Below are 27927 nucleotides of genomic sequence, written 5' to 3' on the forward strand. Positions count from 1 at the left end.
TGCTGTACTGAAGGTGTCCCTTTTGCTGCCCCAATGAAAAATCCACTTGCATTTGGACAAATATCCAAATTGCACTTTGTGCATTTTCAGTGGGTATTTCCTAGGCCACATCCACATTCTTCACAACTCTTCATGCTGATCAGATGACACAGGCCATCCCCACAGCAATAAACAACTTCTCCCCCAGCACCTGCGCAGGACAGGGCTGCAGCTCAAGTAACTGTGCCCCAAGTCAGAGAACAGCAGGAGGCTCCAGGCTTCCCATGTAAAGCTATAGCCACAACAATACCAGGTACCTGGGACACGAGCAGGAGTCCTGCTTCTCCCTGCCCTGTCCCTGCCCCATCCCATGGGTCTTCACAGCAACACAGACCACAGCAATGACCTAACATAACCATTGGTATCCTCAACAGAGCTCAACAGCAGAATCCCAGGTAATACATGAAGAACACAGCCGATGAAAGATGGTGACATGAGTATGCTACCCTAGGCTGCCTATCTGCTTTTCACCTCTTTTCCTAAAGGATCTTTCCTTGGATTACACGCAAAAAATGGTATTAAAAAATCAATTAACATGGCAGAAAACAGGAAATATTAAAACTAAGTGGCCTAAGGCAATAAAAACCATCTCCTAGTGCTTATATGCATGGAGGTCAACCTCTAATTACAACTGACCTGGTCACATTTTTTTTCCCCATAGAAGCTTTGCTATAATTAACACACAAATTCTTCCTTTTGCCCGTGTTCTCTAGAGCATCACTACATACATTCAAACCACAGAGGGAACTACTCCTTTCGTCTCAGGTTATTTTGTGGTTCTCATCACTACAGTAATCCTTAAAGTAAAGGATACTGTTATCCACCGTGTTTTAAGGAAGGGAAAATTAAGATATGAAAAGATTAAAGCAAAATGCTCCAGACACTGAGCAGTGCTGACACTCAAGACTTGTATTTCTAACACGCTTAGACCTACAAAACATCTTCTGCACATTGAGAGCTAATAGCCATTGGACTTTTGATCCAGACAAACAAGCTCAGTGTAAGTGCAAAGCAGATCCCAGGGACTCAGGCCAGGCACCCAGAAAACCCAGCAGCCCATGTGCAAAAACTTTTATGTGTACGTGGAAATGCTATGACGAAGGCAGGGGTTACAAAATCCAATTCTCCACCTCATTCATGTTACCTGTTCTGACTGCTGCCCAGCAGGGGAGCTGCAACACGTTGGCAGATGCACCCCTCGTTCATCACCCCAGCTGGCCAGGATGAATGGTGGCAGATCACAAAATCATAGGATGGTTTGGGTTGAAAGGGACCTTAAAGCTCATCCAGTTCCAACCCCTTGCCACAGGCAGGGACACCTTCCACTAGAGCAGGTTGCTCCAAGCCCTGTCCAACCTGTCCTTGAACACTGCCAGGGATGGGGCAGCCACAGCTTCTCTGGGCAACCCGTGCCAGTGCCTCACCACCCTCACAGGGAGGAGTTTTTTCCTAGTATCTAATCTAAATCTACCCTCCATCAGTTTAAAACCATGCCATGACAGACACCATCACTGCACACAGGCCCAGGGCAAACCAGATGACCTGGGCATTTTTACAGCTCCCAAGCACTTGCTTCTCAAACTTGCCAACGGGGTAGGGCTGGACAACGCGAAGAGGTAGTAATGTATAGAACGCGGAGCGTATAGGATCAGCTACATCCACTGGGTGGCAGGCGTGTTTCACGGGATCCAGAGATGTGTACATACAGAGATACCAACCAAACCTCTTCAATACCCTGTTTGTTCCCTGTCTCAGAAGCAGCAATTGAGCAGACGCGGTAAAAAAAAACAAAACCCCACAGAGCAAAGTTAACATATTCCACCTTCATTTTTAAGACCAGCTTCTTGCCCACAGCAGCACTGAGATGTTCAGATTGTCCTGGTACTCCATTGTCAGAGCTGTGTGGACATGCGGTGACCCATGTCACTTCTGTAGGTTGGTGCCTTAAGCAGGGACCTTGTAAGAGTCTTCAGAAAGTCTCTGCTGCACTAAATAATGCATAAAGAGCAATGCCTACAGAGATCAAGCCTTTAAACCCTTCACCAGATTAACAAACTTAGTGGGGGGATGACTTATTTTTGGACTGAGCTGTAAATGTGTCCACGTGCTAGGTTTTAAAGTTCATGGAAACATAAAAAGCCAATATTTTCCATGTATTTCCACTTAGCACCTAAGCAGAATCATGTCAAGATTCACCTAGAAGATGTTTCTGGAGAAGAGGCCGATGACCAAATTCCAACCTGGCACATGTTTTTATAACCGAGTTATAAACTACATAAAAACTGCCCTTACAATGGAAACGCTGACAAACGCGTAACTGCTGCAGTTAGCTATGACAGGCTGACCACAAGCCCCCCTTCAGGAAGGAGCGACGTTACTTTCCCCCGCTCCTTTTCCAGGTTGCTCCGCGGGCAGGGCTGTGTGGTACGCGCGGGTACCTCTTCTCATACAGAACTCTTACTCCACCGATTTCCCACACGCTGAAGGAGCCGCCCCGTGGTTTTGCCATAAACACCCAGAGGGCCTCTCACGTCCATGACTCACTCCCCAGGCTTCTCCTCCACCCCTGTGCGTGACTATAGCAGAAGGGCTGGCAGCCGCGATCGGTAAATTAACATCACTTTGTTCGCGGCACCGTCGGGAAATCAGTCCCAGGGGGCTGGAATAGGGGGGGGATACAAACTCGGCAGGAGTTTTACCCGGGGGGGAAGCAGCTGAGGCGGGGTATCTCCGCCTCCACCAGTCCCGTGCACCCGGAGCCACGGGAGCGACCGACAGCCCTGGGCGGTAACACGGCCCGTCGGAGCCGACGTGTCGAGGGCGACAGTGTCCCGTCTTAGTCCCCCCCTCATCCGCCCCAGGGCGGTGCCGGCCCTTGGCCCCGACCTCCTCTTTTTCCCCCTCCAACACCCCCCGCCCCGCCGCCTCAGCCGCGCACGCACACGTCGCGGCCTCCAACCGTCCCGCGCGCGCGCCTCCGCCGCCTCTCGACGGCGGGCAGGGCGGCGGCGGCGGCGGGCAGGGTGGGAGGAAGCGGCTGAGGCGGCGAAGCACCCCTCCCCTCCCCTCCCCTCCCGCCACAAGCGCTGCCCCAACTCCTCACAAAGTTGGCAGGGCGGTGCACCCCAGGTCCCTCCGCCGCCTCCCCAGCCCCTCCGCACCTCCCTGCTCCCACACGCAGCCGCAGCGGGGCAGGCACAGCTCGGCATGGGGTGCTGCCAGCGGCGGGGCTCGCACCCCCGACCCGCGGTAGCTCGCTCCCCAAGAGAAAGGGCGAAGAGCCTCCCTCGTGCACCCGAGCGCGGGGCTCTCCGCAGCCCGCGGCACTCACCGAACGACGGCGGCTCCGTCTCCCTCTCGGAGCGGCTCCCTACAGAGCGCTCTCCTCTCCCAGGGGCGGGAGGAGGAGCGGGCGAAGGCAGGAGGTGGGGAAGGGCGGGGGGAGGAGAGCGCGGATTGAGCCCTCCCGGCTCCTGTCTTCGCGCTCCTTCTCCCCGCCCCGGCCCGCCCCAGTCCGCCCCAGCGGCGCGGCTGGCAGCAAACGGAGGGGATCGGCGCGGTGTGGTGCTGCGCGGCGGCGCTGCCGGGAAGCGGTGATGTGAGTGTCGGGGGCCGGGAGGGAGCGGGCAGCGCCGGCCACGATCTGCGCAGAACCCTCTGCCCTGGCTCCGCGGCGGGGAAGGGAGGGAGGGAGGGAGTGCCTGCGGCCGGGCCCTGTGTCCGCAGGGGGTGGGAGACCTTGGGGCACCCGGGCTACAGCCGTGCCCCAGCCGTGGCCGGTGATCCTCGCCTCACTGACCGAGTTGCTTCCCTCTCGACCCCGTTCTTCTGCTCCCCTCTGGCCTCCCCCCTCCTGATTGTTTGCTTGTGCTGCGCGTTCGCTCCCTTATCTCTCCCAGACACGCCGGGCAGCTTGGGCTTCCGCCTGCCGGGACGGTGCGGTGAGCGGTGCAGGGGGGCCGGCTGTCCGGCTGCCCGTCCGACCCCTGCCCCTGAAACCGCGGCCACCTTTGGCGCCTCCGCTTCTGGGTGAAGCGTGCGGAAGGAGCCTCCGCGCCTCGGTCCTGCTGGCCGAGAGTTTAATTAGGAAACTTGTGTTAATACCTCACCGCGTTTGCGGGGGTAAGAATCCAGGATTTGATCGTTATTAAGTGAGACTTTCATACGAATGGCATTTGTTTGTTTCTGTTACTTTTCAAGATGCATAACTTCCCTGCTGACAAAAAACTCAAACCAGCCCTTAAACTGATCAGAAAACCAACTTTTACCCTGACTCAAAGATCTTTCTGTGGGGAAGTATGTGATGGTTAGGTTGTGTGAGCCTGGCTTGCAGGCTGGTACTACATACAGTGCTGTTCTTAATTTTAGTTGTTGCTAAAATTATACCTGCACAGCTTCCTGACCCAGTTTGTGTTGCTGTTTTTTTCCTCTTCTAATTCTTATCATATTCTTCCCGACATAGCCCATATCTTTATTCTGCATCTACAGCAGTAGACCTCTGCTCTCAGTAGATATCCTGCACTTAAGATATTTAAGTTTTGAGGACTGACTCGGGCAGTTTGCTTTAAGCTCCCTGTATAAGGAAAAACCACACACGGAGTTCAATTTGCTTCTCAGATAAATATTTGGGACAGAAAGAGTGGCATTTTGGAGGTGATATCTTCCATCTGTTGATGTGGAGAGCTCAGACAACTCAACATCTGACTTTTTAGACAGCTGAATTTAGGGGACATGAGGCCCATTGGAGCTCCATATGTGCAGAAGGCTGCCTGCCCTGATACTCTTGTGCATTCTTGTATGCTGTTAAAAATATTTGCAGCATTACCTTTAAAGTTACAGAGTTTGCGATGTAGAAAAGAGGTCTGGCAAAGCAGATCCATGCAGATGATTTTCAGCACCAGTACAGGTCAGACTGAGCAGCTGCTTGCAGGCTCCGCTCTCTGATCAGTTTGTCTTGTGGGATATTGTAATTTGTATGTTGTTCAGAGGGGGCAAATACAGTGAGAAGAAGCAGCAGCAAATCAGGTTGGAAATTAGAATTTACAGAAGGATTTCCAAAAGTAAAATGGACTCGAAAGCCAAAAGAACGAAACTGTTCAGAGAACTGCCCTGTTTCATGTGGATGAAAATCCCATCCATCTCTGGGAGCCCACATACAGATGTATATTCTGTGAAACACTAGAAGCCACAGTTACGAAGGACAGCCCCATGTACTCGCTGGGTCAGGGATGCTGTTCTCTTGAGTTCTTACTTTTAAATACATTTTTTAAAATATGCGTATGTATCTCAGCAGAGTTTCTAGGGTAGGATTAGTGCACTTGAATGAATGGAGTTGTGAATTATTTGAGAACGTGGGTCATTAGGGCCATTGCTGGGACCCGCTTCACAGTACAAGAAAACCTCCTTTTTGGCCTCCTTCCCTGTTGTTTTAGAGCTGCGTTACTAGATTTTGCCAATACCAGGATATTTGAATTACAATTAGCTGTTCTGAAATTGCTTCTCATGTGGAGTAGGGTTTATTGTGAAATAGATGTGATTATTTTTTTTTTCTTTCATTCTTTCTATTTCTTTCCACTACAGGACTATTCTTTTTCTTTAAAATTGAGTTCATTACTACTTCTGAATGCTGTCTCCTGTTGAGTGGTTGTTATAGAGCAGCCACAGTAGTTACTCTGAATTTATTTCTTTGTGTAGTCAAGAACTTTGTCTCTTTCTCACTTTGCACACCTGTATTCAAGATGATGTGCACGCAAGCTGCCCAGTGCTCAAACCTGCAGAAAGCTGTGGGATACTCCCTTTGTGTAGTCTTCAGAGGTTGTAGCTGTTAAAACTGAAGAAGACTGCTGAGCATGTGTATGATGTTTTTTAGCCCCTAAATTCTTATAATTTGACAGATCTATGCCTGATAACACTGTTTCCCTCTACTCTCTCCCCCCTTCCCCTCCAAGTTTCAAGTCTGATGGTTTAGAACAGAGCTGTTCAAAGCAAATGCTTCCAGGTTTGAATGCACAGACACATTTTCTTTTGTTGTGGTTTTTTTTTCCCTTGTGTTCAGAACCACCTAAAACAGTTGTTTGTTTGTTTTTTCCCTTCTCACCCCCTCCCCCTTTTAATTTTAATTGTATGTGGTAAAAACAAAATCTCCATCCCAGTCTCAAAGTCAAGTCTGGCAAAGCTGTCTCAGCTGAAGGTAGCTTCTTTATGAGAGTTTCTTAAGCTTTGCTCTGTAAGGAGAGCTGACTGCACCACCTGTTAAAACATTAATAATACTATAGCTTGTGGGGAGAAGCAGTTTGCCAGTTGACTGGGTTTGGGGCCCTGGACCCCAGTACTGCTGGTGTTACTCTGCAGGTTACTTTCTGAGCCTTGTCAACAGAACCTGTCCCCTTTTGTGTGCTCCCAAACGCGTGGTTTACTTGCTGGAGTGTGTAAATGCGTCACTGCAGCGTAGGCTGCACTCGTCTCATGGCTCAAGAAATGAATATGCGAAGTCAAAATACCTGCGTTTCTGAGTTTTCTCTCTGAGATTTCAGTGTTTTCTTGTCTTGTGAAATGATGAATGTGGCAGGTGCTGTTCATGCGGAGTTGCTACTTCTTCTTCCCCGTCTTCTCACTCCCTCTGAAGTTTTAAATGAATTTCAGAACTCTGAAAATGGTTTTAACACTGATGCTATTTGCACTGTACAACTGTTTGCAGCAGAGTTTTGTCATTTCATTAACATCTCAAGAAAACAGCTTGGTGTTTACTCTTTCTTTTTTCCTCCTTCCCTTTTGACTTGCTGAACTGTTGCACATTCTGCCCCCTGAGTGGTTTGACGAGTAAAAGTTGAAAAAAAAATCACTGCTCTGTAGGAGATGCAAACTTCTTCCAAATTGCTGAAGGTTTACGGCGGTTTTTCCAGCAGGTGTCCAATACCTGACTGTCTGAGCTACTCTGTTCCCTGGGTGCCTAGCAGCTGATTGCCAAGCTGAACTTGCTCAGACAGTTCTAGAAAGCCAGGCTCCCATTGGACTTTGTTACAACTCTTCCCAGGAGATAGAGCTTCACAGTGAAACTTGGATACCTCTCTGGGTCCATGTCGCCAAGCTCCTGTTTGGGAGCCAGACCTGAGTAAATGTGTGCGATGCTGAACCTCAGCTCTGCAAACCTCTGGACTCTTTGTTTGCGTGGCAGGAAGGAATGTATTTGTGGTGGTACTGGCTAGCTGGTAAACTTTCTGGTCCTTAGCGGGTTAGTCCAGCTCTAAAGCTGAAAATAAGAACTAACCTTCACTGATGGAAGTGAACTCAGAAGATAGGAAGTCTTAAAAGCTGTATGGTTTTGATCGCAATGACTTTCAAAAAATAACTGTGTTTCCCTTGATTTGTACACAATTATTCAAGTATAAGAAACCTCTGTACCACTTTAACAGCATCTACTCTCAAGGTTGTATTTGGCAGATTAATAAAATAATCACATACTGAAACATTGTCATTGGTCTGGATTAACTTTCAGGTTTGTGACTGGAGCCCGTGAAGCGCTAGCAGCCTCTCACTGAAGTGGGGTCTTGCTTCTGTTGCTGCTCCTTTCCAAACGCTTCTCTTTGGCTTGCTCTCATTGCAGCACTATTGGTGCTTTGCAGGTTCCACTGTTGTTAAAATGGCAGATATTACTTCATTTCAGACAAGCTTGGTTTTTGAGTAGTATGAACTCAAGGTGGAAAATCTTGGGACCATAATTTCCACAATTCATTAATCATGAAATGCAGGATTTTAGGTTCCCATGATATCAAGTCTTTTGCACAGACAGTATCATTTGCTTTTATATGTAACAACAGAGAGCCAGCCTGTCTTTATCGAAACCAATAGGAGATGAAGACAAAAAGCTTCTGGATCTATACTTGATCCCCAGGAGCACCCTCAGGTTCTCCAGCGAGATGACTGTATAGCTGCAGTGGTTTGCTACAGATGCGATGTCCGGTAGCATTTAGGAAAGAATCCGTGGAAAATACAGCTGTGAAAATACACCTCCTCATGTTCTCAAGTCTTGACTTTTGATGGGTGCAGCTGTACAGTCTTAATTTTAGCACTTATACTTGATTCTGTTGAAGAGAAAGAGGCAGCTCTGTTAGGTCAAACTTGGAAGCACAGAGATGTTCTTGCATATCTGCAAGATGCAGTGAGGCTGTTGTACAGTTCATGTGTTTTCTGTCAGAATTGGTCTGTTGCTTTAGGAAGGGTAACATAGCTTTCAGCTGGAGCATTATTTGAGATGATGTCAAAGGGGTCTAGAGACAAACTAGGAGCTATAGCTCCAGTCGGAAAAAGGGCCTCGAGATATCTCTGAGCTCTGAATTTCTCCCTCCCACTAGGCTGGTTTTCCAGCCGGGAGTGTTGGAGTTTTCAGGCTTTGGCTGCAATACATTTTGATATATACATTTCAAAAGCCATTTAATTAAATGTGTGACTAAGTCATCGTCCAGTTTTAAAGTACCACCTTTCAGGGATGCGCAGCTTGATGTTCAAATCCTTCATACTTACACTTTAAATAATTGTAGCATCTGCGAAGCTGTATTTTTACATTAAGCACTGGTCAGAGGATGTATTTCAACATCTGTTTGAATTTTAAGAGTTGAGGTTTGTTTCTGGTAATGAAAGATGTGCTTGCGTGTGTAAGAGTTGAAGTGCTATCACTGTGCATGGAAGAAGTTTTATTTTTATTGAATAAAAGTGTCAAGAAGTATTTTGTTTGAACTCTGTCCATTGATCTTCAGACAAAGGCAACGATTCAGGTTTCAGACTTATCTTTTTTAATGTTCTCAGTGTAATCTTGAAATATTTTTGTTTTCACCCCTCATTCTTTTCCATTTTAAGAGCAGTCTGTTGCTAGAATGTGTTTTGTTGAACCAAAGCATTGCCTCTGTTGCTGCAAGCTAACAAGAAATTGAATTATTTCACAAGCCTCATCTGGCATTACAGATGGTTTTTGATGATGGAACAGCCATTTGGGGGCTTGTTTGTTTTATTATTAAATACTTTTTAGGTCCTAACTTCTGAGCCCTGAAGAGTTTTCCCCAAGTTTCCTCACGCATGTGACTTATCTAAATTGTATGTTTCAGAAGTTACTCAAATTTTTACACTGAAACATCCCAACGATTTACTGCTGTGTCTGTGACCCCACAGGTCAGAATCTGTTCCAGGATTCCCCACAGCAGCTCATGTTGTCCAGAACTGCACCTTTGTACTGCCTTTGTGCTGCACTGTGTACAGTATCCAAAGCAGACTTTGGCATTAAATCTTAACGTTTTACACTTAGACTCATTTATTGCATGCGGTTCTATGAAAAACATCAAACATTTATGAAAAGTGCAAGTTGCACAGTTTGTGTTTAGTAGGATGTTTAGAGCTGCTTATGTATCTCTAGCTTGCCTTTTCATGTGTTTCTGGTTCTTACAGAAGCATCTCCATTGTGAAAATCTTGCAATCTGCAGGGGTCAGATGGGGACAATCCCAATACTGAACAATACGGTCACCCAAAGCAGAGTAGATTTAGTTTCATAAGCTATATATCTATATAAAGACCTGTGGCTTTGATTCTTGTTTCAGATTATACATACTTATTTTTTTTCTTTCCCCAGGGCCGATTACTGGAAATCTCAGCCAAAAAAGTTCTGCGATTACTGCAAGTGCTGGATAGCTGACAACAGACCTGTACGATGGTCTACCATAATATGTCAATGATTTTGAAATACTAAGAATTTGAATTACAGGCTTTTGACATCACTTTTGATACTAATGTATTGATGCATGAAATTTGGTTTTAAAAAATGCTTGAGATATTTAAAATATGGTATGTGAGAGCCAGGTACATGCATGCAAAGTGGTGTCTGCTGTTCTGCTTGCCAGTACAGATAAGAACTGAATTATCTGACCCTGCTTTTTCAAGTTCTGTAACTTAACATTTGATCTGTCTTGAAACTTTGTGCCTGTTCCTGGCCTTCACATGCAAGTAGAAAGCAAAACCTGGCATACGTACTGTTTACATATGGTAGGCCTGGTACAGCCAGCACTCTTAAGCATTTAAAGCAGGTTTCTTTAATTACAGACTGCCCACAGAAATGTTACTCGGTTACAGAATGGTGTTTCTGACTTGCAGATGCCTTTTGCAGAATAGTAGACCTATTGGTTTCTTACTTAGAAATTAAGTCTTGCATTCCTGACTCAGTGCCAGGGGTAGTCCTGGAGCTGAGCTTCATCTGGCTTACAGTTAGATACCTGGAGTTCAGAATGACAAGTGTGAGCTAATTGGTTTAGGTTCCTTCTTGTGATCAGTGAAGAGAAATACATGTTAAAGGGGAGGGGTCTGGGGAACTTACAAAGTCTGCTTTTAAATGAGATGAATCTTGCCCTGGGAGTGCATCCTCTGCATATGGGTTCATGCAAAGAAATTCTGGAGTTACTAGGTCAGGCTCAGGCACCTAACATCTGAACACCTAAATGAGCTCAGATGTTCTTTGTGTGAACCACATGAGGACTTCCACTGTTGTCCCTGTACAGCTTCTGAACTCCTTCCAGTTCATACTGGCTTCAGTCTTTCTGGCAGCTTTTTGGCTTGCAGACTGCTCTGTTGTCTTCAGTTACACAGCTTTGCCTTTTTGTCTCCCTTTCTCATGTCTGTGGACCTACAGACTTGTTTAAGTTCATGAGGTAGTCTAATTAAGGAGCCTAGCTAATATTTGGAATGCTGAATAACCCAAATGGTTTTTAAAAGTTTCTATGAAAACAGAGAGGGTAAGAAAAAAAAAATGAAGGGATGGCACTTGGAAGGATAGCATGGAGGGGGAGCCCAGATTTCCTGTTACTTATCTCTATGTGTGATGAACAGTATCATTTGAAAAAAATTTAAATCTTAGAAATACAGACTATGAAATTTTATGGCACCATTTCGGAGCATTACTGATATTTTGTAACTTGCAAGTTGAGCATTTCTCAGTGTTCCTTAATTCCTACAGCCATTTTGTAGCTGTAGTGTTTGCTGGAAGTGTTTTCAGACCACTTACATTTAGGCTAGTTCAGCTTAGCTTAGTCTAACTAGATTTTAGCTAAAATTAATGAAGTTAAAATTGCATAATACTTACAATTTTTTCTTGGTTTTCTCTCTGAAGAGCATTGATTTTCATGAAAGAGGAAAGAATCATAAAGAAAATGTGGCAAAAAGAATTAGTGAGGTAACTCGGATATCTTAATTGCACAAATGCTTATTTTTAATCTCTTTCATTATCAGATTTGTTTAATTTATTCTCTTGTTTCTTTGTTTTAGATTAAAAAGAAAAGTTTGGAAAAAGCAAAAGAAGAAGAAAACATGTCAAAAGAATTTGCAGCAATGGAGGAGGCCGCAATGAAAGCCTATCAAGAGGATATGAAAAGGCTTGGAATTAAGCCAGGTAGTTCATATAGCTGCCAGAAGATTAAACACAGAATTGAAAGAATACTGAATAGGAAAGGTTTTTTTTCTTAAATTAGTTTTTAGGAACATGAGGGGAGGACTCCAGGACTGTGTTTGCACATTAAAAAGAAAAGAAAAAAAAGGAGGAGCCTGCAAATTGCCTGTAGCAGAAATGACAGCACAGAATGCTTTAAGCTGTGGTATCCTCTGGTCTGTGGAACAATCCAGTTTGGAGTAGAAAAATTGAACAATGAGATAACATAAAAGAGGCTGCAGTTGATGCTTTGGATCAGCAGTGCAGCTTTCTTTGGTTAATTTTGTGTCACTTTTGCCAGTTGGAGACAAAAGTTCCTATTGCGTAGGAGAGGTTGGGTTCCCACTGGTGTCTTAACAGTGGAGGTGAGAATCTCCTACTCAGCTTCAGTTCAGCAAGTACCTTTGTTCCATGTGACAACTTATTATCCATTAAAAAAAGTTTGTAGTTTTAAGCTTCTGTAGAACTATCTTTTTCGTAACTTTCTTAGTTTTGTTTTTGTTGTTGTTTAGTTAGAGCTCTTTGCTCCTTATGGTTTTTCTCTTTATGTTACTGATCTTTTGATACTTTCTTACACTACAATAATATTGCTACAATGCAAGATTCTGTGAACAGAATCTTTTAAGTTTACCTGCTATGAGTGTAATGCTAATGAGTGAATATAACTCATAAGAACAAAATGTCCTATTTACTGTTGCTCAAGAGTGACTAATATTCAAGCTCACATTATTACTCTTTTCTAAAAAGGGAGTATTGTTTTCTTTAAGATGATGTAGGTCCCAGTTCGACACAGAGTAAAATGCAGAGTAACACAGTGGAAACTAAAGGAAAGAAAGAAAAGAAAGAGAAGAAGGAAAAGAAAGAAAAGAAAAAAAAGTCATCTCCGGACTCCTCAGTGTCATCAAAAACTGAAATGAAGGAGTGGGTGCAAGGATTATCTCCCGAAGGCTATACATACTATTACAACACCAAAACAGGAGGTAAACACTAGGAGCAAATGCAGATACACTTGTTGGATATAAATGAGAAAAGACTACCTGCATTTCTTTACTCTTCTGCTCTTTCTGTAGTAAGCTGGTTATTAAAATGTGAACAATTAGATGGAATTTTGATATTTAACATTCAAGATGTTAGCATCCAGAATTTCAGACTGGTTTTCCTGTTTGTTAATAATGGAAGAAAGCAGTAATTCCACAGGTTCTGGAAGCATTTAGCCTGTCAGAAGTTAAGTATACGGAAGATAGCTGTGTTCTTCCTAAAGAAGTGTTCTGATCAGGAATGTGAAACATATTCATTGTGTCCAAGTAAATGAGAGTAGTTATGGATTGCTATCTGATTGTTTCTTTCCACATTTACAGGATTTATCTAACTGACTTCTGTTGGGGTGCTATGTGTTAAGTTCTACTTTAGAGCATTAAAAGCAACCCTCTTTTATGATTAATGAGAATATTACAAACTGTTTCTTACAAATTTAAGGATTAACATGAATTTTTACTATAGTCTTTCCTCATAGAAAATAATTGTCAAAAGGTAAAAGTCTTGTGTGTTTCGTATCTTACTAAAAAAACAAAACCAAACAAAAAGGCCCCAGCAGACAAAAAAACCCTCTCCTTTGTATCAAAATTCCAGTATTAATGTATGTATCGGCCATAGTTTAACAGTGTCTGGAAGGTGGTTAGTCCCAGTAAAGTCAACTCCAGTTGTGATACTTCTGTTTATTGTTCATACCATGGTTTGCTTGAGGGTGATTTATATTCCAATGAGGATTTTACTTCTTTGTTTACTATATTACTTGTTTGTATATGTGCACACATCGATGTCATGTCATGTTCTTTAGATCTCTTTTTCTTAAAGACTATTAAAACAGGATTGAATAATGGATGAAACATATTTTTTTTTTTAAGAATCACAGTGGGAGAAACCTAAAGGATTCCAAGGCAACTCTCCAAACTCAAAAGCGGTAATGAAATACTCTTACTCATACTTTTCTTTGTCCTTGCAAACACTTTTCAAAAATAAGCTAAGCAATTTGCAAGTCTTTTGACTACAGAAGATAAATTGTTTCCTTTTCAAAAACTTAGGAAAAGAAAAACTGAATGTATAGAATGTTTTATGATATACTTGATGGAAACTGAGATTTTAATATACCAATTTTTGGCTAATTTGTTTATCAAGGGAAGAGAAATGGTGGTGGGTGTGGTTTTGCAGAGTATGCTTTTTTCATGCTTCAGTCCATAAAACTGAAAACCTTTTGGAAATTCTGAATAAATTCTCTTCAAACTTTTGCAAATGTAATATAATTAAAAAAAAAAAAAGAAGACCTTACACATCTCTTACACATAAGAGAAAGAGTCCTTTCTCTTAGGAAACATTAAGATTGCACTGTCAGATAGTTCCATGGTCATGGAACCTATGTGTAAGGAACCTTTTAGCACATTACTTTATTTTCCTTATTTTTTTTTCCTTATTTAAGGCATGGGAACACTTGCACAATAGACCAAGGACAGAAAGAAGTGTCCCTTGCCCATGGCAGGGGCATTGTAACTAGATGATCTTTAATGTCCCTTTCAACCCAAACTGTTCTTTGATTTCTTCCTATTATTAATGGGCTTTCCCCTGATACTTATCACTCCAGGATTTTTGTGGTTCAGAACATTAAAAATAGGATTTCTGCAACACTCCTGAGACATTATGTTCTGTTTCCCCATTTTCAGCGTAGGTCTCATAAGTACAATATGATTTAGAGTCAGTTTTATTTGCTAATGTTGGATTTTATGTTAAAGATCAAAAAAGCCTGGCTTTTTCAGAATGCTTCCCATTCTGTACATCTCAGAAGGCAGGCTGTGCTTGGTACTGGTTAACTTACAGTCAGAGGAGAAAATGGTTTTAATTGGGGCTATTTTTAGGCAATTGAATCAATTCACGAAGTATATGTGAAGCCTTTATCCTTTCAGTCAGGGTATAGCTTTGCAATATCTATAAGCCAGTCTTAATGTAGCCTTCCATTGAAAGATGTGGTCTTGTGACTAATCTTGTGTGGTCTTTGGTGCATGTTCGCCCTAACAGTGAACTAGTTCAGGGAGTGAAGACATCAGAGTGTAGGTTAGTGCTCTGTAGGCTTATTTCCTTGCCATCAGCTCTGAGGGTAATCGGGGAAATGCCAGTGTGGGGAGAGCAGATCAGGGAGAGGAGGTGCTCCCTTCCTGGCAACAATTTGAAGTTGGCTCATCTCAGCTTTATCATAAACGCACACCTTCAGCCTCAGATATCTCTCTAATGCCACATGGTTGTATTTTGTCATTCCTCCCTCACCCTGCTCAGTGACTTTGTGGTGTCTTGAGTTATTTTTGCTATTGCTAAAAACAACCACTTGATTGCTCCTTATTTAGTTTGAGCTAAAGATATTGGGAACATTCCAGATCTCTTACAAGGACTCACCGCCCAGAAATTAAAGGGCATGCTTGCAATATGTAGTGTAGATGCACCGGCCCTCCCTGTCTTACAGCACACTAGCTTGCTGCTCAGACATCATAAGAGGTGGAGAGAGCAGAGTAATGAAAAGGCATGTTGAAGACTACCTGCAACTTCAGTTAGGCTGACATCATGCTTGTTAGCATTTGTTCCCAAGTAGCAAGCGATAGGACAAGAGGTAGCAGCCTCCAGCTGCACCAGGGGAGGTTCAGATTGGATAGCTGGAAAACTTTCTTCACTGAGAGGGTGGTCAGGCATGGGAACAGGCTGCCCACCGAAGTGGTGGAGTCACTGTCCCTGGAAGTGCTCACAAACCACATAGATTAGGCCCTTAGTGACCTGGTTTAGTGGTGGACCTGGCAGTCCTGAGGTAACAGTTGGACTTGATGATCTTAGAAGTTTTTTCTAACCTAGTTGATTCTACAATTAGCATTTATATAGTAGATACTCAGTGTGTCTACCATCAAATATCTGCTGAGATGCTTAGGATATGACTAACAAAAAGGCTAGGTTGTACTTAAGGCTGTTTTTTTGTCCTCTTTCTACTTACAGAAAATAAATTCTCCTTTTGCTTCATTTGGAGAAACTAGCACTTGAGAGCAAACCCTTGAGGAAACTTGCTCACTGAAGGCTCTCTTGCCTTTGCCTGCTCTGAACCTACTGGTACAATTTCCCCTGTTTACAGAGTGGATGCAAGAACTTTAACTCATGATTTTGTCGTGTGTTTAAAGAGAACAAAAAGTTTTAATAGAGTGTTAAGCAAATGTATAGGTACGTGTGTGTATATACACACACAGAGACATTTATTAATGCAAAAATAATGTATGGTGAAGCTTCATGGATGTTGTGCCTAATGCAGGGGAGCAAGCAGTAGTTAATACTTAAGGAGCAGTGAAGTAGTTGTATGTGCAGGTGTTAATGTAGATCAGGTTCTTAAGGAAGATGTTAAGTCAGGGGTAATGACTGATTATGTACCTGTGGCTGATTCTGCACATCTGCATTTTAATTACACATCCAAAAAGACCTACCTGCAACTTCCGCCACATTTCATATGGATTTATTAATGAGTAGGGAAAAGTGTTGCTTCACTAAGGAAGTAAATGAACGGGCATGCATTCCTGCAAAGTTTGATTTCACTGTTATTTTTGGTGAACATCTGTTTTGGGATAAATTCTAGAATGGCTTTTTGTTTGTATGTTTCTGTTTAGTTGGTGGTAGTACTTACTGATACCAGTTTTCTGTAGCCCTTGCGAAACCTTGCACCTTCCAGAGAAACTTATCGACCTCCACTGAAGAGAATGACACAAACAGGAAATTACTACCTCACGGGTGAACACTTTGGAAAATAAACCCCATGTAAAATAATGGCCTGTACAATAATTTGAAGTGTATGGCAACATGTGTTATATTGCCTCATACTAATTATCCACTGCTTGAAAAAAACGTGTGTGTGCATTTGCAGTATTTTAAGTTAAACAATTCAGTCTCATTTGAGTCAAAGGGAATACTTCCTAACAACTTCAGAGGTTCAAGCTTTAAAACAGGAAAATTATCACAATTATCAACAAAAGATACTCGGGGGTTGAGTAGTCTTATAAGTCATGCTTTGGCTGACCCTTGAAACTTGTTTTAATTTCTCCCGTATCTTTTCCTTAGGCAATGGAGTGGGTAGAGGGTATCACTGAAGATGGTCATACTTACTACTACAACACACAAACAGGAGGTAAGGAGAGCTTGTTTTCCAGTTAAGCTCTGTTTCAGGAGAGAGGGTTTTCAGAAAAGCACTTTGTTTTGCAAGTAACTGCATTTTAAGGGTATTACTAAGTTCTGAATTTTTTAGCTGCTTTCTTAGTCGAAATACACTTGTTGCTTAGGTCAGTGCTGGCTTTATAGCTGTATTGTCAGTGTGTATACATCTGTGCTTAATAGGTTTTTTTCTGATATTCAACTTGTAGCTCTGAACTGTGTGTTCTTCTTTTCTACATATATATTGAAATTATAGTTTGGGAACCAGAAAGGGGCAGGATTTTGTTTTGGCAGGTATGTAGGACTGAATAAGAATCTCCTAAACTTTTACCAACACAGCATTGATAAGACCGCCTAGCATCTTGCCTCCTGCTTCTTTTCCCCGTTCTTTTCCCTAACATGGGGAACTTTGCGGTAACTCCCTCAGAACAGGCATCTGTTTTCTAAATCCATTGGAATAATTTTGAGGTCAGTGATGCCTCTCTGGAGAGCAAGTGATTTTATGCTGTGTATGAGGTTTTCTTCTGCTGTTGGGTATTAAGCGGCATTCCTAAGGATGCCAAGAATAGAATAAAACCCCCAAAACTTCCAGTTTTCCAATGTGCCACTCCCCTGCCCAAATGATTTGTGATTTCTTCTTTTGAAAGCTGAAGGAGATGCTGATTATTTTTAAACATTGCCTTCTAAGCTCAGGGATATTTTATGCCTTTGGCTGTGTTGTTTTTTCAAGTTCTTCATGGACACATGACACTCATGAAGAATGTTTTTGTAATCATCATATTTGGTAAAACTTGGGCTTGTGAGATTCCGAAGCGACAGCAGTGCCCTAAAGAGACTGTTCTGGTCATGTAAAGTCACTTATTACCAGTTTCTTACACCTTTACTTCTTCAAGATACATGTTAAGTGTTGTTTTCAGTTGGGGATTTCTTTGGAAAGAGATAAAATAACTGGAGAGTTTTATTAAATTTGAAAGCTTATATAAAAATCCATATTGAAAGTTGGTTTTGCCTTATTGTTACTAAAACTGGTTTTCAGACCACTGAGTCAACCTTTACTTTAATATTTCCTCTCAGTCTATTTGCCTGTATAGTACCAGCAAATTCCAACTAAAAAGTTGAAAGTGAGGTCACATCCTGTACATACTCCCACGTCTTTTCAGATTGATGTTTGTATTTAATTGATAGCTCTTTAATTAGAGACTGACTTAATGTTACAGAGCCAGGTAGCACAGAGAAGGGGTTTATCTACCTGGAGAGCTGAGGCTTGCAGTTACAGTTTACCTTATTCTGTCCATTGTTGTAATCGATGGACAACGCAAATCAGATAGGCACCTCTAGAAGTCAATTTGTCATGTAGAAGGATGAGAGACCACAGTCTTGCAAGCCACAGTTCACCATTTGTTATTTTTCTTAAGCACTAATTAAAACAGGCTTTACCTACAGTAAACTCAGCTGTCATGAGTGTATCTCTGCTGGGAAGTGAAATGTTATCTCTCTGATTATGTTTATTAAAACAAACATATCAAACAAGGGCAAAAGCCCTGTGCTAAACAGTTTGCTGTATTTTTGCATAAGACAGCACTCCTTATGAAAGGTAATGCCAGATCAGAATTAGAAACATAAGTAATGTGATCAAATATTTTGGACAGTATCCACATGGGAGAAACCAAGTGGTTTTGTTTCATCTTCAACTGGGAAGAGTCAAACAGATTCCAAAACATCTGATTCAGACTCAGAAGACAGTGAGAATGAAGCACAGAGTTTGGAAACAAATTCCAAGGCAAGTTTTTAGATTTATTTTATACACAGTATTAATTTTCTAGCAGAAGATAATTTATGTGTTGTGATAGGATGTACTCATTGTAATTAGGTTAAACCATATGACCGAAAGTAGAAGTTTGCTCTTGTTTAAAGTCAAATGAATCTTTATTCAATCATTTGGCCCATTAGTGACACTGTTCCAGAATAGAAAGCATGATCTTCCTCTTCAACCCACCTGAAGCAGCTTGAAATCTGCCAGAGATGTGATGTTCTCTGAGAAAGGTCACTGTCATCTCACTGAAGTAATCCACAGAGTGGTTTGGATTGCAGTGTGAGGATGACTTCAAACCTTCATTGGTAAATGTGACTGCCCAGAGACCCTCAGGGAGAGCTTTTGACTGAAAATCACATGGGAGTAATTTTCTTATTAATTGAGAAAAAGTTTGGCAGCACGTAGTACAAAATCTGGATCAATTATATTGATATATGTCTTCAGGTTTAAAACTTATGATAAAGGGTGTGATTATGGCTCTGGTTGGGTCAGATGGTTTTTCTGTAACTGTTTCTCAGACAGTTTAAACATAAAATGTGTTCACAGACAGGTGTTACTGAAATGTGTATGTTTGTACCCCTGCATCAGTGTAAACTACTACCAGGTATTAGCTCTAAAGTGTGTGTATCTGCAGCACAGAAAGGTGTATGTGAATTTTTGCTTCTTATTTTTTATGTACCTATGCTAAGCTTTGTTTTCAAGTTTTATGACAGTACGAGTTTATCATTTCAAGTTACTCTTGGTTGAAAAGTATGAGTAGTAGGTAATGGTAAATCAAAGATGTAAAATAAAGCTACATTGTGTTTTTATTTAGGCATTTTTGCTTAAGGTGGGTTTTTTCCTCTTTAGAGGAAACGAGATAATGGTGAAGAATCAGAGGAAGGGAAAAAGTCTCCCAGAGCTAAGAAGTTAAGTCCTTACGGGAAATGGCGAGAAGTTAAGTCAGAAGAAACTGCTGATAAAGAGGAGAGTTCATCCCCTTCCCAAGAAGCCTCCAGTGACACATCCAGCAAGACCAATCCTTATGGAAAATGGAAAGCAATTCCAGAGAAAGAAGAAAAGGAGGAGGAAGAACCGAGGTGAGGAAATGTTTATCGTAGTTATTTTCATGGTATTTGCTTTCAGAATACTTGTTTGAAAGAACTGAAGCTTTTTCTTCTGAATTCTGGCAGAATTAACACTGCAGGGATTGGAAATAGAGCCAAATACAATTCTTACCACAGGAATTATTTGAAGTAATAGCACTCCATGGCAGATAATTGGTGGTGGGTTGGTTTAGTGTAGAAGTTCACCATGATTACAGACTAAATTGAAGTGATTTGAAGGCTTGTTGTCATCCATAATTCTTCTTAGAGGCTGAGTATCAGCTATTTAAAGGTAGTTACTCTAAGCTTATGTTCCTTAACAGCGTCTCCTTCAACTATCTGGCTCAGCTGCCTCAAGAGCTCTTGTGCCTCTTTCTTCCTCTGCTTCCAGCCTCAGAACAGCATAGGCAGTTTTCTCAGGGCCTCCAGCTTCCAGGCTAAACTCTGATTCTTTCTGATGAGTAATTAGGTGGGCTAACTCTGCCCGAAGTTCAAGATGTATCTTGGTCTTCTAGGACCACCAGCAACGTTATCTTGATCATACTGAGTTAGCATTGCTTTGATTTCCTTCCTTATGGGATCAGGAGTGCTTGACATAAGGAGTATGCTTTTTGTCAGACTCCAAGCAATTTCTACCTACGCCTGGTGTGTTCGGCTGAGTTACTTGCACAAGCAGTGAATTCTTTCTCACTTTGTGATGTTGTACTAACTCTAGCTTCTCACTTGAAGGAAGGACATAGTTGAAAAGACACTTCAAATTTTCACCCAGAATTGCAGTAAAAGAGTTGGTTCAGCTGTTTCTCATTCCCTCATTTGCCTTATTTCAAAACATAGTTAAGCAAAACCAAAACAAAATGCACAACCTTTACTGCTGTCACTGCAGGTAAGTCCTGGGGGCTCTTATAATGTCGTGGGAGACACTTTCTATAATGACTTAACTCAGGAGATGAAAGACAAAATGTGTAATCTAGTTATGCCATTTTAAATCTGGAAGCTGTCTCTCTTCCATGTCCAGCTGATGTGCTACAGATGTTTTTGTGATCAGGAGGTTTGTTTTGGTTTGGTTTTACTGCACAGTGCTTGAGCTGGCTCATTATTTTTGTGACACATGCTGCCTTTTACAGCCAGTTTCTTGTTGTGGGCCCCTCTAGGAGTCTGGAGAAGCTAGGTTTTAGAGAAGGAAAACTGTCCTTTGTCTCATACTCACCCCATTCTCTAGTGTTTTAGTTGTAAATTATTTGGCAGTTTTGACAGTGTTGGAACTAAATTCAGCACTGATCTACTTCCTTGGAGATCGTAATGCTCACATAACACCTTCTGTGTTGGACCAGCTAACTGCTCCTTGACTTCAGAACTGATAAGTTCTTTCAGTTTTTGGAAAGCACTGCTGTATAAAAAGTGCTTTCAGCTACTGAACCTTATATATCAGTCTGTAGGTGAAAACACAGGCTTGAGATATACACACATGTAATGGAGAGAAATGCAGTTGTTTGTTATTTACTTTAAACTGAGGTTAGGCACAATGGCAACCACTTCCAGAGGTTTGTATTTTCAGGATACTGCAACAGTCATGTTTCCTTGACCTGCTGTCATTCTTGTGGCTCTCTTTGGGTGCTTGACCCAGTCTATGTCTTCCTCAAAGCACAGGAGCTGAAACCAGGTATAGTACAGGAGTTGACATCAGACGCACTCAGTAGTACTGAAGGATTTCCTGTATGGATTGGCCAGGAATACAGTGTGTGTCTCTGTAGCAGAGTTATACTGGTGTGATGTCCAATGGACTTGTAATTAAGATCATTTGCTGCCAACTGTTGGGTTGTTCTCCATCATATGCTTGTGCCACAGGTTATTCTTTTATAACATAGTGCTTTCCTGTTGACCTCTTAAAACCAACGGGTTGTTTTTAGATGGCGCCTTTGATCAGTATTTGCTGTGATTCTGTTCTCCAAAGCTGTTCCTCCCAACTTGGGGTCACTTGCTGGTTTGGTAAGCCTGTTCTCTATTCTGTCATGCAGACCCTCGGGGATGGACACTTGTGGAAAACTACTCCATAGCATTTTGGCAGTGAAGCATTGCTAATTGGTCACTGACTACTGTCTTGTAAATTTACACACATGCAGCCCTGTTGTCTTTTGCAGGACTATTTACATGATGAGTGCTTGGGCCATGCTATAGGCTCTGTACACAATGAGGTCTTAGTTTTTTACTTTTCAGGGCAGCCCACACAGAAGCAGCAAAGAGCATGTTTTTTCCTTGATGCCTGTCATGATGGAGATCTTGGCAAGAAGACTGCATCTAGCTCAAAGCTGCTTTGACAATCAAATATAGATGTTGCTGTCTGCAGTACACCATGCTGTTTTTTCCATGTAGATTAATCCTTCTGTGTTTTCCTCTCTTCTCCCAGTGAAAAAGTGGACCTGGAGCTTCCTAGTACAGAGAGTGACAGTCTGCCACCCCCAGTGGCAGAGGATCCAGACGATGCGACAGTGATATTTAAAGAGAAGACAGTCACCTCCCTTGGAGAGCTGACAGAAGGGGTGCCAACATTTAAAAAGAGGAAATTTGAAAATGGAAAATCTAGGAACTTAAGACAGAGACTGAGTGATCAGTAACACTTAACAAATAATACTTGATTCTGTTGAAGCAAGAGTGAATCAAAAGTGTAATATTTTAAACAGGCTTTTATAAAGAAGATGTTGGATAGAAATTAAGGATTTATAGGGATTGAAACATGTGAGTTGTAATATTTTTTAATTCTGTTTTGATGTGATTGATCTTGGAATGGAAGTCTCTGTTCTGTTACTTATGCAATATTGTAAATACATCTATTTTACCCGTACAATCTAAGTTCAGTTTGCTCTGGGTATGCTGTTTTAAATACATTGCATAAGGTTTTTTACTCCTTTTCTGAGAGAACGTAGTCATCCTTAATCTGGCAGAAAGGATGCAGACCTTTTGTTTTCTCACAGAGTAACTGGATCAATGACATGTACTAGAGAGTAAGATCATATTCTAAGATTGATTATGTGGAGTAGTTCCCCAGCTAATGAGTAAAAGTACTGTGCTTACTAACCTTTGGCTAATCACTTGCAGAAGAGTAGGTGGTGAGACTGCCAGCATTTCACAGTGATCCTTTGATGAAAGCTGTTTCTAGAGGAGTTAGTCACATCAGTGCCACTCATTCCAAGTGACGTCTGGAAAACCATTTGTGTACATGCACAATAAATGTGTTAAACCTCTGCAGAAGGTTTAAACAGGATGAATCTTAACTTTCTGTAACAGCCCCAGAGCCTGTTGGAGCAGGTATTTCTGTGGTGTCTTCCTGCTGTATTTTGCTTTATTGTTGTCTGTGCTTGAGCTTTTCCTTCTTTTTGCACATCAAGTTTTCTTTTTTTGGTCTTACTTTCTTTTTTATCTCTTTTGCTGACATGACACAATGTCCCTTTTGTGACAAAACATTCCAAAGACCTGGCCCTGCTACAGCATGTAGAACCCTTTTTGAGGTTTATGGATTTTGTCTGTTGGTAAGAGGAGTGTATCGAATAGTTGCAGTGACTGACTAAGCTGAGAGGGGCTAAGTGTATCGAAGTTTCATCAAGAAGCACCATAAGAGAGAAAACAGAAGATGGATAAGTGGAGCTGATGGCTGTACTGTCCACGATGGCTTGGACATTTTCTTAAGGCCTGTAGGTTTGATTTCTTCACTAGGTGGGATTGCTCTGCATTTAGCATGATCAGGATTCATTGTGAAAGGATACAGCTCCACTCATTACTTCTCCAGGTGTCAGACAGTGGACCACAAATGTTCAAATCATGAACCCACTAAAAAATATGTCTCTTTCTAAAAGTTTGTGGTGTTTTGTTCAGGAGCATCATAGCCAAAACCAAAGGGTGCACTTAAAACAGTTGTCAGAGTCCAGCTGCAGCAAAATGGAGTTGGTAACTTTTGAGCTTAAACTTCCCAGAGAAAACAACTATTAATCCATCCTATCAGCAGAGAAAGGAGTGTGAGACAGAGAATCTGTTTATCATGTCTTACAAAGGACACCAAGGTTTTTTTTCTATTCTTTGTTGTTCTGTCTATGTGTAGAGGAGAATTGAGTATTGTGTTTAACCCCGTGTGTTTCTCTGGCTGCTTGTATTTCTTCTGATGTTTGTTTTGAGAAATTTGAAAGTTTCCTGTAATACCCAGCCCTGGATTGTCATTTAGAGATGCTGGATGTGTGCTGGATGCTCTCATACATTCTTGCATACGTGCAGGAATGTACAGCAAGTACTCTATATGAAAGACCTCACATGCCAAGCTAGAGCAGAAGTGTCCTTTCTGCTGAGGAGGGGTTGTCAGGTTTATTTAAAAAGCAGTTTTCAGGTTTTGTTTATGTCTGAACACTACTGCAGCAGCTTGGAGCCTCCGTGTGTTTGTAACAAGTTTATGTGCATTTCCTCTCAATTTACACAAGTATTGTCCTTCAGCTAACTAGCTTTCCCTCCTCTTGAATCCATCATGTCTTTTCAGCATCGCATAACACGTCTTTGTGTGGCACTCCACCACCACTGCTTCTCTTCACCTATTCCAGCCTGAGTTTGCCTGGGCTCTGTGTTCAAGGAAGATTAAGGCCATGGGTGATGTCACTAATACTTCCTTGGCCTACTGGAAGCGACTCTTGATACATGTGGCCCTAGACCACATTTGCCTTTCAGATGACTGCATCATGCCGCCTGCCATTGGCACCCTGTGATTTTCCAGTACAGCCAGCTCTTTCTGCTGCTCTGCCATTGCCAGCTGCCACATTAACAGCTGATCCTGCTTTCCTTCCAAGCACAATCATTTTTTTCCTTACAAACTTGTTTTGTACTGCTGTACTCATCTATTTCTGTTACTCCAAGCCTAAAGTGTGTACATTTCTTTAGAAGCTCTGTAAAGTGATTTCATTGTTTATTGGCACAGTAGTATAGGAGTTTTATTTGTAGGCTCCACTTTTAAATCCTGTGAGGAGCTTATCTTTTCTCTTATAGTGAGGTTCCCAAAATATTAACATCTTTCCTTAAAAATTTTGTCACATTGGTCATTGGCAGTGATTTAAGATACCTGTAACTAAGCTGCCCAAGGAGGTGTTTGAAACCATTTGAAAGTAAGTGTTCCAAACTTGTTTCCTTGAGGAGCTGCTGCTAGTTGTAATATCAAGCAAAGGTCTTTGTCAAGTACGGTGTTAAATAGACAAACCAAAGCATTAGTGGAAAAGATACTAAACGTTCTCTTTGTTCACTGATAGTAAAGTTGGTTTAAATACCATACACTTGCTTTTGCTGATGGAACTTCTAAAGCCTGTGTTTCACAAAGAAATAGAGCTCTCCACTCCCCACTGCCTTTGAGTTTGAGGAGAGACGAGTTCATTCTTTGTCTTTAAATTACAGTAAGGGCCAGTTGAATTAAATGGGATCTATCCAAAGCCAGCGTTTAATTTTGCACTGTGCTGTCACTCAGTTTCCTTATTGTGTATCTAAACCAAGTATTTCTGATACAAACACACTTTTGTAAGATTTAAGGGAGACGCTGCTTTTGCAGGACACGGGTTCTGTGCAGATCCCTCTTCCTCCTGTGCTATCTCCCTGCAAAATCTTCTGCCTTTGGAATTTGCCGTAGGAATCCTGTAGGTATTACCACAGTTATGCTCCTCATCTGCTAATCCTGCCTCGGCTGCACTGGCCTTCAGTAAAGGAATGTTCCTTTTACTGTTTGAGAAGAACAGTGCTACCAGAGGAAAAGTGTTGTGTTTCCTCGCTAACCATTTTCTGTCATGCAGCATGTTTTTAAGTGCTTGCCTCCTTTTATTGCAAGCTCCTGGTTTTGTAGGCTGCTGTGGATATTGTTAGCAATACGAGGAGAGTCAGAGAGAAAAGGGGAGTCACTCCAGTGTCTGACAATGGCTTCATTTGTGTGGGTTTGAGCAAGTCAGTTCTGTATTTTTCCTTCCTCACCTCATCTCTCCCGTCTTGTCTGTCTAAAGACAGATTCGCAGTACAGGATGCTTTTCTTTGGGGTGTGTGTTTTTTATAGTAGGGTCTGTCTAAAGCTGGTGATGCTTTTAGAAGCAAACGTATTGCATATACTTTGATATGCAGTTGATGCATATCAATATATTGCTGTTACTTTGATGGGCATTTCTTTATACCAGGAGCTGTGCAGAGACCTGCTTATTTGACCCAGGTTATAGAATACTCCTTGTTCCTCATTAGGTGAAGCCAAATTTTAACCCTCCACCTGGGAATTTGTAGATTGAAATCCAGATTTTCCCAGTAGTGTAAAGTTTGCTTTGTGTTTGGCTATCATAGAGAAAATCTGTGCTGTGGCATCATCCAGTCCCAGTGTTCAGATTAAGAAGGTGGGAAGCCTGGTCATGACATGGATCCAAGTTAAATTCACCTGTGCTTGTATAAAAACTTTTGTCCTTTATCCTTTTTTCTTCTTTTTCACTTGAAAAATATGTTACTTCAGTGCAAATTTTGGTATCTCAGAAAGGGAGTAAAAAACTTTCATGTTTCTTGGTTTCCTTGATTAGCTTTTTGAGTTGTGCCTCCCCTTTTTAGTACTTGTTTTATTATTGCTATCTTCTTCAAATAGTCTTCCTCCAGTATTCCCAGCTATGCAAGCCTCCACATCACCGCTGTGCTGTATCTCCAGCATCTCCCTTCACTTCACCTCTGCTCCACTGGGATTTGGGGAAGCACCATGCTGTCTTATGCAGGCCACCGTGTCTCCCCATCCCAGCTCCTGCTGCGTGTTTGCATCATGCCCTGGAGAGGTACAACCTTATCTACTCTCAAACAGCCATAAGCTGTTTCAACCCCATGTGCTCTTCTGATTTCCTCACTGATCCTTCTTCCTGAGACAGATCCCATTCTTCCTGTGGGGTTTTTAATCCTTGTGCTGGCTGGTACAAAAGCTGTCTCTGTACCTTCTGCAGCAACCCTTTGGTTCTGCTTTGTCAGCTGTTACCTCTTCAGTCTCTCTTGTATCTACCTCTTAAGTCCTCTTTACCTTCTGCCCATTTAACTTAGAAGTCGTGTGAAGTGTTTGTGTGACAAACAAACAGATTGAGCTTTGTGAAATGTTTTGGGATATAGCTTGAATATAAAGCTTCTTTACAGAGCAAAAAGCGTTGCAAATAATATTCTGAAAAAGGCTGCATCTGCCCCAGAGGGTTCTCAGACAGTGTCACCAAACACAGGTTTGACTTTACCTGTAGAAGTAAACACAGCCCATGTTAAAACCCAGCAGAAAGCATTACACAGACTGGGGGCTGAAGAGAGAGAATGTTAATGGCTTCATTACAGAGGGGGAAGTGCACAGGAGCAGGTGAATGAGAAGTTAGTGGTTTAGTTTATAGGTATCTTCTGCAACATTAAACAGTGGGTTTCTCTTTAGAAGCTTCTCAGTTGCAATTACAAATATTGCAAGCTCTTGAAGTGGAGTTTATATGAAGACCCTGAATAAAGCTTTCATTTGAACCATCTGCTACCATTGTTCATCTGTTCAGGGGGGTCAGGGCAAGCTGGGAGATGGACGAGTGCATGTTCTGTTAAAAATGGGGCCTGGGGTCAAGATAAACCAAAACAGGGATGGAAATGTGGGAATGCTTCTTAAAATAAATACTTTATTTTGTGGTCACGAATAGAAGTGTCTGGTGCCTTCCAGTAGCACGTTCAGCACTTACTGGAAATGGGTTTGTTCTGCGCATCAATTACAAGTAACAAATGACCCAAGTTAAAACTGTTAATTTTACAATTCTTACCAGAGTTCAGGTGACGTTTGTTGAAACAACATTCCAAATATAGCTGAATGGATAAACCTTCTGATGGTAACAGATTGTCATTCAGTAGTCCTCATACGTGCTCCTCTAAGGTTGATGGGTGATGCCCTGAGAGTCAAGGATCTGCACTTTTAAAAGGTGGGGAATGCACATAAACTAGTTCACAGCATTTCTGTTACTGCCTTTAGTAGAAGCTGAGCTGCAGATCTTCCTGCAGGTTTTATTTCTGAACTGCTTACTGTAAGAATTCAAAGTTCAAGTGTCCCAATGACTCATAAACTGTGTGGTGATGTTTCCCAATTGACTCACAGGGCTATACATTTGAAAGAAGCCCAAGCAAACCCAAGACCTTTCATAATTAAAAGTGTTGGGAGCAAGTCAGAAACTGCCAGACAAAACTTGCTGATAAGAATGTGAAAACATGCCAAAGAACTGAAAAATAATTCCAGAATTGGGAAACTGAGGATAGTTTTCCTACTTGCTTCCTGGTTCAAATTCCATCT

General features: G+C 42.0%; 1 protein-coding gene across 1 annotated transcript; it reads left to right on the forward strand.

The window, feature by feature from the left end:
- Positions 1 to 3142: 3142 nt before the first annotated feature.
- Positions 3143 to 27127, forward strand: WBP4 (WW domain binding protein 4). Its single transcript, XM_061457284.1, has 10 exons — positions 3143 to 3637; positions 9657 to 9729; positions 11184 to 11246; positions 11339 to 11462; positions 12266 to 12478; positions 13403 to 13458; positions 16626 to 16692; positions 18365 to 18495; positions 19378 to 19607; positions 22018 to 27127. Coding segments are annotated over exons 1-10 (1167 nt in total). The 5' UTR covers positions 3143 to 3635; the 3' UTR covers positions 22226 to 27127.
- The last annotated feature ends 800 nt before the right edge of the window (positions 27128 to 27927 follow it).

The sequence above is a fragment of the Pezoporus flaviventris genome, unplaced genomic scaffold (assembly GCF_033815535.1).
Source record: "Pezoporus flaviventris isolate CSIRO_AGI_PZ_B2104156 unplaced genomic scaffold, CSIRO_AGI_Pfla_v1 ptg000025l, whole genome shotgun sequence".
NCBI lineage: Eukaryota > Metazoa > Chordata > Aves > Psittaciformes > Psittacidae > Pezoporus > Pezoporus flaviventris.